The 11,729-nt window shown below is 50.2% G+C and overlaps 1 protein-coding gene across 9 annotated transcripts in view; it reads right to left on the bottom strand.

Annotated features, from left to right (window-relative positions):
• Positions 1–11,729, bottom strand: part of PRRC2B (proline rich coiled-coil 2B) — a 54,226-nt gene that overhangs the window by 8,481 nt on the left and 34,016 nt on the right. For 6 of the 9 annotated variants that reach the window (XM_019510695.1, XM_019510696.1, XM_019510703.1 and 3 more), the window contains exons 16-24: positions 9,681–11,720; positions 7,802–8,001; positions 6,900–7,045; positions 3,997–4,138; positions 3,244–3,326; positions 2,406–2,597; positions 2,061–2,255; positions 1,536–1,622; positions 331–435 (exon numbers count right to left, since the gene is read on the bottom strand). In XM_019510695.1, coding sequence (XP_019366240.1) covers positions 331–435; positions 1,536–1,622; positions 2,061–2,255; positions 2,406–2,597; positions 3,244–3,326; positions 3,997–4,138; positions 6,900–7,045; positions 7,802–8,001; positions 9,681–11,720 — 3,190 coding nt within the window. The remainder of the gene's footprint in view (positions 1–330; positions 436–1,535; positions 1,623–2,060; positions 2,256–2,405; positions 2,598–3,243; positions 3,327–3,996; positions 4,139–6,899; positions 7,046–7,801; positions 8,002–9,680; positions 11,721–11,729) is intronic. The other 3 variants (XM_019510697.1, XM_019510699.1, XM_019510700.1) reach the window with 3 other exon arrangements.

Raw genomic sequence — 11,729 nt, 5'->3', positions numbered from 1 at the left:
AAAAAAAAAAAAAAAAAAAAATTAACTGTCCTCTTGCCCATTCCTTGACTTGGTCTCTACTAAGCTGGGCTGCAACCCAGTTTGCTTTCCCTATTTAATGACTAGGGAGGACTTTCCCACCCAGAGTTGCCCAAATGCCCCCCTTCCACCTGAACTAAATTCACATATACATACGCTGCCCATTTGTTAATGGAGCTAAATAAAGATGTTGCAAGTGCCCAATGAAACACTGAGGCGGTGGTGGGTGAAGCTTCTCTCCACCTTTACTATTTGGGTGGAAGTGGGGCGGGGTTTTCAGAACTAGAGCAAAGCAGAGCGAGCCTTGCTTACCTTCAGAGTGAGGTCTGCCGTGGGGAAGGACATTGGGTTCAGGCCGATGCACCGCGGGAGATGGTGATCTCGTCGCAGGATGGGAATGGACTGCGTTAACCCAGCCTGGAGGGAGAGATTTAGACAGCTAAATGTCTTATAAACTTCTTTCTTCACCACAAAGGAAGTTATGGAGATGCTGAAGTTGCAAAGCGCCTCACGAAGAACTCACTAAGCCCAGTACAAAGGCCCCAATACTAAGAGGTAGCAGGTGCCTGACTCCCACTGACTGCTATACAAGTTAGGTGCCCAACTACTTCCCAGGATCTGAACTGAACTGTTTTGCTTCTTCCTGACTTGTTGAGTGGATTATGGAGACTGCTTAGAATGAGACAGAAGTTAAGTGAGCTTAACATTATGGCAATGCAGGTATGCTGGGCCAGAGGCAACCCTAGGTAAGCAGGCACAGCTCTGCTGAACTCCAGGGTTGCATCAACTTGCCCCACAGCTAGATCTGACCTACACTACTACTTGCACATGAAGAGAGCTGTCCTACCCACCCCAGCCAAGTCCATGGGAACTGCTGGGACACACTGTTTGATTTGCCAACACTTGCAAGAAGAAAGAACCTGGAAGGCCAACCTCCAGGAAATGAAGTTTGTGCTATTTCAGGGGAAGCCATGTTTTTAATATCACAGCACACAGCTGGGCTGCAGGAAAGTACTGGGCTTTCAATCCATTTTAATTTTCTTTTGGCCAAACTGTTCTAACAATCTCCCCATTTTTATTAAGGAAGGACCTGGGCTTGCTTGGCTGGCAGGCCACTGCTCCCTATGGCTCCTTGTGAAAAAGAGGACTCTTGGAGATCCAGCCATGAGTCACTTCCCAACAAGGCTCCTTCGTCTTTTTATATGGTAGGGGACAGAAGGAAACTGGTAATCCTCAAGACAAGGCTTCTTACTTTACATAGGGCATGATATGATACTCAAATCATTTCTTAACAAAGGCATGGGTATCTCTGAGCTAACAAGCCATTGATGTTATCAAGTTACCCTGAAGGACAGTGCCTACATTTTCATGGCCGGTTTTCTGAGCCATGTCAAGCACCTGGGTAACGTGACATTCAGCATCAAGCAAACTGCAAGTACATGCATTTAAACCAATCTCTGGGGTTTAACTGGGGATAGTGGACAGAAGGGTCAATTCAGGGTCAATGATGTACTTACGTTACTAGCCAAGGCATCGTGCAGTTTGGCGACAGGGTTAGCTGCTGTACTGGAGGAAGAACCAGGTGGCAGGCTGAAGTCAGAGTCCTGAAAAAAGGTCACACACCCCATTCAAATCCACACCCCGGGGCCACTTGTCACCTGCTCACAATTAGCGCACTTTAACCAGAACCATGCTGCTAGGGACTAAAGACCGTCTTCAGCAGAACTTCACTGAAGAGCAACAGCAAAATAAACTTGCCTATAAATCAGCAACAGGCTTCCCCCCAGTGGCACACGTGGGCTGACAGGGCCTTAACTTCTAGCTCACCCTGCAGCTACCCCATTTGTTCCTTGTCATACTGTTTCCATCAGAATAACAGGCATCTGCCAAGACATCCTGGTCTGTCAAGGAGTGACACCTATAAAGAAACTCGACAGCACGCAAGCTGGAAGCCTCCCTTGACTAATCTTCCTGCCTACATCGCCTTCCTCCTCTCTACAAGCTGAAACCACCAAGAAGATAAAATTAAATTCAATCCTCACTTTAGGATTTACTCCAAATTCAATAGATGGCACAGGAAGAACAGAATCCACGTGAATTTCCATCCCATTAACAGGAGGGATATTCCCTTCCAGCCGTTCCGTCCCTTCCGAACCCTTTCTGTTTTTCAGGGAGCGTTCATTGCCGATCGGTCCGGGCTTGTGTTCCTTGTTCTGTCCTGAGCCTTGATCTGAATCCTTAATGGGAAAGCAGAGAGGCTGAGACACACAGACTGAATAACCCATTCTCTATCTTAATAAAGCTATGAAGACACCAATGCAGCCCCTTTCCCCAGGCCAGGGGCACCCGTTTCTGCGTGCTCTTGCTTGGCTGCAAATCCAGGTTACCTTTTTATCAGATTGCTTCTGCACTTGCTCCTTCTGGCAGTCGGGCTTTGGGTCCACCAGGCCAGCCCCATTCATCTCCTCTGGTTTGAGGGTGCCATACGGAGAACTGCGCTGAGAGGAGGTAGCAGAGGATTCCCGAGACTCTGCGCTCAAGTCAATGCCACTATCCCCCTGGCTGCCTTTAAAACCCTGCTATGCAAAGCACGAGAGGTGTTAAAGCCCCAGATCCAAACCCAACTCCACAAAGGAGAAAAAACAACAGTGAGAACACAGCCCCCTTTTAGCCAAGCATAATGGCTGAGGAGGCCGCCCTGACCTGCAATGGCCACTGCTAATCCGGCTCTGGACAGCCCCGAGGCAGACTGTCCAGAGTGCCAACCCCGCTGCAGCTTTAGGAGGAGAGCTCCACCTGACTACTGGGCTGAGATGGCCAAACTCATGTCACTTGTGACCCAAACCAGATTTAACTCTTCTTCAAAGGTAAAAGGTCACTGCAGCATTCAGCGATGCCTCCTCACGCCCTTTGTTACAGAAACAGCTACACGTATCTCACAAGCAGGAATCATCCAATTCCACTTACTGGGCCATCCTCTGCTCCCAGTTTGGAGTCTAACTCTGGAGCAGCCGGCTTGTGCAGCTGGACTGTTGCAGATTTACACCCAAGAGCAATCCCAAGCAGAATTTGGCCTACCATCTGAAAAGCCACCAAGCCAAAGCTGTAGAGCCAAAACCACACAAGCAGCACCAACAGGATGGCCAACACAATGGGAAGTGCAAGCTACCTGCAACAATATTTTACTTAACGCAGCACTTGAACAGGGGATGAGATGCCCCTTACCTCAGTGGGGCTGGTTTCTGCGCTGTTAAACCCATTCACAGGCTTGCTCCAGGAATCGCTGCCAGGTGACTGAACTGAGAGAGCTGGAAGAGCAGATGGGAGTCAGATGCTTCAGATGGAGCCCCGAGAGCACGTCGTTTCCATGACCCTGCTCATGCCCACCACCATCCCCAAAACTGACCAAAAGCCACTTGTTGTTTTACACTTTACACTCCAGGACAGGCTGAGGCATGGCACCATACCATAGGGAAAATAGGGCATGACAGGACAGAAAAGATAAGGACTTCCTAGGAGAAGTGAAGGCTGGAAGGAGGGGAAGGGTTTCCAGTGCCAGGGAGGAAGTGGGAGATGGGGACAAAGAAGCCTATTTGGCAGGAAGTGCAGAACCGTAAAAAGAAAGGATAAGAAGGTGGAAGAAATTAGAATAAGGATATAGATGGGAAGTAGCTGTACAGGGCCTTGAACACAAGAACTGGTGAGGAAACTGAGGAAGAGATCTCAAGAGAAGGGTGACACCAACAAAGCAGGGAGAGGATGGTTATCTTAGCAGCAAAAATGTGAACTGGCACAAGCACAGAGATCTGCCACCTTCCTTTCCCTGGGGGTTTCAGCCACAGGTAGAAGAAAGGTGACTCTGTGACACATGTGCACATACTCCCCTCTGCACACGTTCCTCTTCCAACCCCAAGGGATTTCCAGTTTCAAAACTGTGAGATGCCCCAAGGCTGGCCAACAGCAGAGGCTCCATCTTACCTGGGCTATTGCTTTCCCAGATTTCGGTGCCCAGACTGTTTCCAGACACGGCTACATCGCCTTGCTCTAGGCACATGCTGTTCTGCTTCTTGGCAAATCGAGGAGGGATACGAGACTGAAGCACGCGGCCTTTGGCTGGTGCCTGAAAGAGAAAGACACCGACTGTGAGACCTGCTGTTGATTTAGGTTAACAGGACCTGCCGTTAGCAAGTTTTTGTCTGGCTCCTGGCTTCCTGAGCCTTTATAAGGAGGCTGTGCCCTTGTTGGGGTCTCTATGGCGAAGGAAGCCCCCAACCTGGATGACTCGAGCACCTTATACAGGGAAATTGCCAAAGTGTTGTGTATTGCTAGTGGCCTGTCAGGGCAACATGGCAGGGCAGTGAGGAACTGTGCCAGGTTTATAAAGAGCAGTTGGCTTCGGCAGAGGGGAGGGATGGGCAAAAACCCAACCTCCCTATGTCAGACTTTGGTATAAGACCTCCCCCAGCCCTGGGCACACTAAAAGACCAATTTAATACTGTGCAGTATCAGGAGACAGGCGATTCACATACCCTAATACCCTCTGGAGAGGGAAGGGAGCTATTAGTTCAGCTCACACAACTACACTGCCGCTCCACTGGGTACATTTATTCAGGCTTTCTTTAGCCTAATTTTAAATGTGCCAAGAAGCAAGGCTTCTGTCGCAGGGCTTGGGAGACATAACTTGCTGCTTAAGCCATCTCAGCATCAGGAACCAGTTCCCAATGTTTTTTGTTCTAGTTCTTCCACATGTCCCCATCTTACACTTTAAAATATCTTCCACCTCCAAGTAATTTACACTCTTCAAGTACTTGGACTTAAGTCACCCTAGTAGCCTCAAACATCATGTAGATGGCTTGCCCATTGCTAACTCCCAAACCTTTCTTTGCAAAGGAACCCCTCTAGCCCCTTTAAAAAAGAGCAAACACATACCACACAATATTGTGTCCAGTTTGTTAATCTGTCTGTTGTCAGCATGGTCCCCAGCCCTGGACACGATGCTCAAAGAACAGCTGCACCGCAGAAGCTATCAGCTGCTGTCTTACGAAAGGATATTGGGCATATAGAAGCCACAATGTAGAGGGAACATAGAGGTCTTTGTAAAGGGATGTTCAGCTACAAACTCAAGTCTCTTGTTATATAGCTGCACCATTACTTCCTTCTTTCTCAGTCGTGGTTTGGAATATACCTCTCTCCCATCAAATAAATCAGTTTTTGAGACCAAGCTTTGCTATGGTCATTGCAACTTGTTTCTACTCCCATGATGGCCATGCTGAAGTTACATAAATTTTATCACATCTGCATATCATTGTCATCAAGCCAAATTAATGGATATATTGTTCAGCACGACTTAGAACCCCTTATGAACCAGGGCAAATTGAGTTCAGCACAAAATTTAACCACCGAGTCCAACTTACAGTGGTCCACGCTAACCAGCAAGCTATGTTTAGAATTGGTCACTGAGCTCTGTTCTTCAGAATCCTATTTACACACGGTCAAACCCTGCAGCACAGACTAACTCTAGGCCCCTTTGTATTTCCTGCCATTGCTGACATTGGTACCACCTCCCGATTTAGTGTTGCTGTGGAGTTTCATTTGAGCCTGTTTCCTGTTCTAGAACCATTTAATTTTCCACAATTAGAGACATGGATCAGTGATGGTATCGGTATCTTCCCTTCAGTGTATCAGTTTAGACCGTTTCCTCAGACCCACTGCTTGAGTACAAAGTAATGGGTGGGTCAGAAGGATCTATTGGAACATCATTTACACTGACAGAAGACCCTACTCATAAACTATGTTACAGGAGCTAAAACAATTTGGTCAGTGATTTAGTTTCAGAGCAGTACATGACCAGCGTGGAAAGGGATATCTAAAATCCCTAATAAACATCCTGATTACAGATTATCTGGAAACTCCTGGGTGTGCATTTCTGCAGCCCCCATGTTAGGTAAAGTCTTAGATGTCATCTGCACCTCCCTGACTGCCAGCAAGAGTTCTGGTGGGAGACCCTGGCTGCTACTACCCAGCCACCAGAGCACATACACATGCACGTGCTCCTTGCAGCAGCTGGGCTGGCAGAGCATAGAGAGCAGCTTGGAAAGGCACCGACTGGCTGATGCGACAGCTACAGCCAGCAGAAAGTGCAGGGATGTCTACTTGGGTTTTCTTCTGGGCAGGAGCAGAAGCCTCACCTCCATTCAGCAGACAAACTCTGCTGCTGCTGCAAGGGCACTGACTAGAGACACTCAAGAGACTCGCTGAAAGGATGTGAACCTCCTAGTGCAGACCAGACCCTCGCTGCTCAACAAAGGAATACAACACTTCTAGTGAGGAAAGTGAAGTTCATTTAGTTACAACCCAGGTTGCTCACCAGGCTTTAAGAGCTGTGTGCACGGGACAATCATGTTCGCCCAACAGGCCACAGTGAAAACTGGCAGAGAAATGGAAAAAAAAAAAAAAAACAAAACTGCCCACCTGGACCTCAACTTTGGGAAATTCTTTCTGAAGCACAAGGAGCCGCAGCCTGGTCTGAACCTGGGGAAGGGGACACCTGACTACCAGAGTAGCAACAAGCTTTGAGAGTGAGTTGCCTTACAATTAAAAGAAAGTTTCTTAAGTTGCCATATGGATTTCTCCTCCCTGACACCCATGGCAACTCTCAGAAAGCCACGGAGACTGAGAAACCAGCCCCCCTGCCTAGCAGTGCTACCCATCACACCGAGAGCTAATACACCGTCAGCTGTTATTTAACTACAGGCACTGCTGTGTTTTTCAAGCCTCGGCTGTGGGTGGGCTTGTGGGTGTGTGCCTGTCTCAGACTCTGACTGAAACCCACTCTGGACTCTGCACTAGGTCAGACTGTGCTTCGGCCTCCCCCTCCTCACCTGGGCAGCTTGTTCTTTCTTCCTACGTTCCTCTTCCAGCAAACGGCGCTGCTTCTTAGTGAGGACCTCAATGAAGCCTTCGCCTGCCACAGAACCCACTTCGTTCTCCTCCGCTGTGCTTGAAACCCGATTGTCAATGATGGCATCTGAACAAGGGTTACAGTTAAAACCAGAATCTTTTAAGAACGTATCTCAAGTGGGACCCCCAAGCTGGGTGATGAAATAGCTCGGCCAACAGAAAGTGAAACTACGCGAGCCTGCTCACACCTACCAGCTGGATTACCCCAAGTGCTTTGCGTCATTCCTCTGCAGCCCAGATACTGGGCACACTTCCACTGACCTGGGCAAGCAGAGCTTGGGAAGGGAGCCAGAAATCAGGCTTCCTGTGCAGCCCCAATATTTATCACTACTAGAGACTAACCAAGTAATCCCTCCTCATACTTAGTTACACAACAATGGAGAAAAGCTCCAAAAAATCTGAGACTTTTTCAAAGCAGACTTCTACATTTTGCAAATGTGACCTGTTGTCTCTGAAGCACTGCACAGAAGTTAACTTAGTCCCCTACACTAACCATCCCTGATGGCCTCTTAACCGGGCTTTACAGATGGCTAGGGCGGAACTCAGACTCGGACTGCTCCTCTGGTATAGATGGCCAGGTGTTCTCGGCTCCTCCCCCACTAACCAGATTCTTGACTTGAATCGGACCACAACACCGCGTTACTAGAGTTATAAAACCATCGCCCCAATTCCAATGCTTCCCGTGACACAGGGTATAAATTTAGTATTCAAAACTGCCTTGGACTATGCTGTCTTGGGTGTTACCCCACCAGAGGAAAGGACTCAACCATGTAATTAACTGGGTAGCATCCTTTTTGGGAAGCTAACCAGGCAAAGCACTTACTTCCATAATTTAATTCGAACTGTGACATGGCTTCTCCCTCGTCACTTGCTCTCTGGGCCGTGGACTTGGGCTCTTTCTCCACCTTTTTACCTGGGCCCTCAGCGCTGTCCGAATTGGCGTGCGAAGCTCGTTCCAGGCTGTACACAGAGTGGCTGCTCCCGCTGCTGGCATTGCCAAGACTCCCACCTTCTTCTGGGGACCTGCGAGGAGACAAGGGGTGAGAGTCAAGTGCAGGCCAAAGGGAGGGAAAATATAAAAAGGCAAAGAAATGGGTCAGGTTCTCTTCACCAAGCCCAGTCTTCCTTCCCTGCAGCCAAATGCTAGAGACACTGCTTCCATGTAGATACCTTGTTAATGGGGGATGCTACTGTGGGAAGTGGAATGGAAACAAAAGGCACCATCACTTGTAGCTGACAGAAAACTTTCTGGTTTGTCTCAGAGGGAAAACTACAGGCCCATGTGCCCCTTTGAATATTTGGGCCTCCAGCACCCTCCACCCTCATGTAAAAAGCTTTAACTCTTGCAATTTTCTCATATGTTAGCAAAAAACGCGCGTTTTCTAGCAAATGTCAGGTAAAGGGCTGATGGGGGCAAGGGGGAGCAGAGAGGTTGATGCACATTTAGCCAAAAAAAAAAAAAAATCACTTTTCCCCAGTTATTTTTTTCAGGGCAATTCTTTTGAGCTCTGAGCCTCAGCCATGTGCTGTGCTCTAGAGATTAACCAACATGGGCCACTGGGTCACGAAGCCGAGGAGCAGAACAAGAGAAAAAACTGGTTACAGAAAGCTGAGCAGTGTGTAGTGGCAAGCCTGTGTTTCTCTCACTCCTCATCCTGTCCCGGTAAAGTTTCCCCCACACATCCCATTGCACTTTTCTTCACTGTCTGTCAGCACAACCCCTCGCCCCCTCCATGGAGCAGCTTGCTATAATTAATCAGGGGAGGAAACAATGAGGTAGCATCAAAGCATCTGTCTACTTCAAAGCATGAATCCCAATGCAGTGCAGTTTTAAGGAGGGCTGGACTCAAAACCTGCTGCTAAAAAATAGATCACAAATGGGCCTGCCAAACAGGCCCAGCCCTATGATCCAGCCACTCCAGCCTCCCAGAGCACCAAAGGCATCCAAGGAGGCAGCAAAAATCCTAATCCCTAGCTATCAGTTTGTCTTATAGCCCATAACAGTTCTCACAGGAGCAATCCTGACACCAGGCCCATATAGCCATTGTATGAGCTCTCCTGGAAGGAGCTCTGTCTTCCATTTATCATCATGCAATAACCAGATTTTAAGGAAAACCCCACTGAAATGTAGCTAGATCTGGCAACTCCACCTATAGCAGCCATGCCATGGCCACTGCTATGGATCTAAAATCTCCAAAGTAGTGAAACTGACTTAAATGTGACATTTCCCCTCTTCATTCCCATCAGCTTGTTACCCATCTCTCCCAACCTTTCCCCGCTGCCATGCCACTCTGTTTGCAACTCCCAGGAGTCAGCACCCAGACCAGATGAACTCCAGGAGTTGGCAGTCAGGGACCAGGATGCCCTTGCTGCCCTCTGGCCAGCTGGAGGTACAACACAAAAGTGCAACGATAGACCTTTGTGGTGCAAGCTCCAACCAGCTGGAAGAAAGGGGGCAGCCCCAGGTATTCCCAACAGCCCTCCTGAGACAGAGCTGAATCTGAATTTCCAAGGCGAGCAGAGCTCTAGCGTGGGCATGAAAGTCTGGGAAAACATCGAACATCCTGGGTGCACTGGGGGTCCCCTGTGAATGACGGGAGGAACACTTTGCCACAAATCTGCCAGGCCAGCTTGCCCCATAGGCCTGACGGGGGACACAGGCACGCACAAAGGACATGCTACCCACTGGAACCTGAGCTCACCTTTTGCTCTCATAGTGGGAGGCCGCCCCGCCACTGGCCCTCATCGACTGCTCCCCAAACCCTGTGGACTCTGCCTTACGGCTCTGCCGGTCCACGAGAGGCCTCTGGCTTGAGAAGCTCCTCTTTGCCAGCTCTCTCTTCTCTCCCAGGGTGCTGCCGGCCAGGCCACCGTCCAGCTGCGCTTCGCTCTCGGCCACCCCTTCACGCCTCTCCCGCCGCTCGCTGAAGTCACTGCTTTCAGACGCCGTCTCCCACTCCTCATTGGCATGATCTGATGAGTTCTGGTAGGACAGCTCCGGAGACCTCTGGCCAGAGATGCCGTTCTTCTCCGCCGTGGTCAGCTTGGGTCTTCCGGGCCAGTGGCTGGGCAGGAGGTTGGCTCCCCCTTCCTCGGGGCTCCACTGACCCACAGATTCTCTCTCCTGCCTGAGACGCCGGAAGCGGGGGGGTTTGTCCTGCCGCGGGGGGCGCCGCCTCCTGAACGGCCTGTTCTCAATGTTCTCTGGGTCAGCAGTGTAATCTTCCTGGAAAAAGTGCCTTTTGTCCTCAATAGGAGTCTCCTCAAAGCCCCTTCCAGGGAAGGCGTCTGAGTGCTTGTAAGAGTCCTGGAGATAATCCCGATCAGGCTGCCGCCTGCCCCCAAAAGTGTCCGATGGAGTGCTGTGGTTGTAGTCCTGCCACACGGCTCCCCCACTCCTCCCTTGCCACTGACACGGCTCCTTGGATGCAAAACCTCTTCTCCCGTAGCCAGAGTTGCTCAGTCTTGGGGGTAGCGACCTCCCAAAGGCTCTCGGGGCCCTCATCTTTGGGTCAAGACTGTTGTGATCGTCTGAATAGATTTTGTTGGAGCGCCAGGATTCCTTGAAATCTCCCTTCTTCAGGTCGTTCTCCTCCCTCTCCAGAGCAGAGCCCTCATTGCTGTTCTCTGATCCCCTCTGCCGGCGACGCTTGGGCAGCTCCTCATACTCGGACCCCTCACTGTGCGTCTCACTGGCTATCCTGCGCCTGGGTTTGCCCCTGGGGAAGTCCTCCTGCTGGCTGAACTCCCGGAGGCCACGGCCTCGGCTGCTCCTTGGGTTGTTGTAGACGCCCCTGCTGCCAACCACAGTGCCGCGGCCCCTGAAGCTGAACTCTCGGAAGCCCCGGCCTCTCCCACGGCCTTGGCCTCTCCCACCAAAGGCTTGCTCCTCATCGATAAAGATCCAGTTATTTCGTTTAGTAGGAGGCAGGTCATTAGACTCTCGGGACAGCTTATTCTCCCACGCTCTTTCAGGTTTTTCTTCCTCTTCATCCTCCTCCTCTTCCTCCTGAGTTTTCTCGGTGTCCCGGGTGATGCTGGTTGGGGAAGAACCTTTGTCATCCAGCAGGTAATGAGTGGGGTTTAGCAAGGCTGCTGGCTCTTCTGACTCGTTCTCTACCTTGTAGACAGGGGCTTTTTCTTTTGCTGGGCATGAGGCACCTTCTCCTTCCAACTTACTCTTCTCCAGCTCCTTCTCTTTCTCCTCAACCTTGAGGGCTTTCAGGACTGGCTTTTTAATTGGGCCGGATCGCCGTGTCCGCCCCATCTGCTCTTGGTGCTGAGTGCTAGAGTTTCTGTTTTCAGAAGCCCACTCTGTTGACTCTTCCACAGTTGGCTTGCTGGTAGCCGCTTCTTTCTTCCAGGGGTCAGCACTAAATGAGTGTTCATCCCTGGAAGCCTCTTCATCTGCCTCTGTGGCAGCCTCCGAGGGTTTCTGCTGGTGGCTGATGTCCCAGCCATTATACTCTGGTTTCTTATCAGCTTGTACAAAGTCAGACTCCAGGGGCGAACACCTCAAGCTTGCATGGCAGCTCCCAGAAACACAAGCATCCTGCACCTTCTCCTGGTGCTGAAACAAAAGATCTTGGCCTAGTCTTTGAGATGACAGGCAGCTGTCAAAGTCGGCTTGGGCTTTCTTCTCAAAGGTGTTTAAGTACTCCTCCCCTCTCTCCTCAAAGAGGTCCCGCTGAGTGCTCACAGCCTCTGACCTTCCAGACGAAGCAGAGTAAGAGCTATCGCTTCTGAAAAGG

The sequence above is a fragment of the Gavialis gangeticus genome, unplaced genomic scaffold (assembly GCF_001723915.1).
Source record: "Gavialis gangeticus isolate Ggan-Ray unplaced genomic scaffold, GavGan_comp1, whole genome shotgun sequence".
Lineage (NCBI taxonomy): Eukaryota > Metazoa > Chordata > Crocodylia > Gavialidae > Gavialis > Gavialis gangeticus.
Note: the sequence above shows the minus strand (reverse complement) of the source record. Positions and strands in the feature narration are given on the sequence as shown.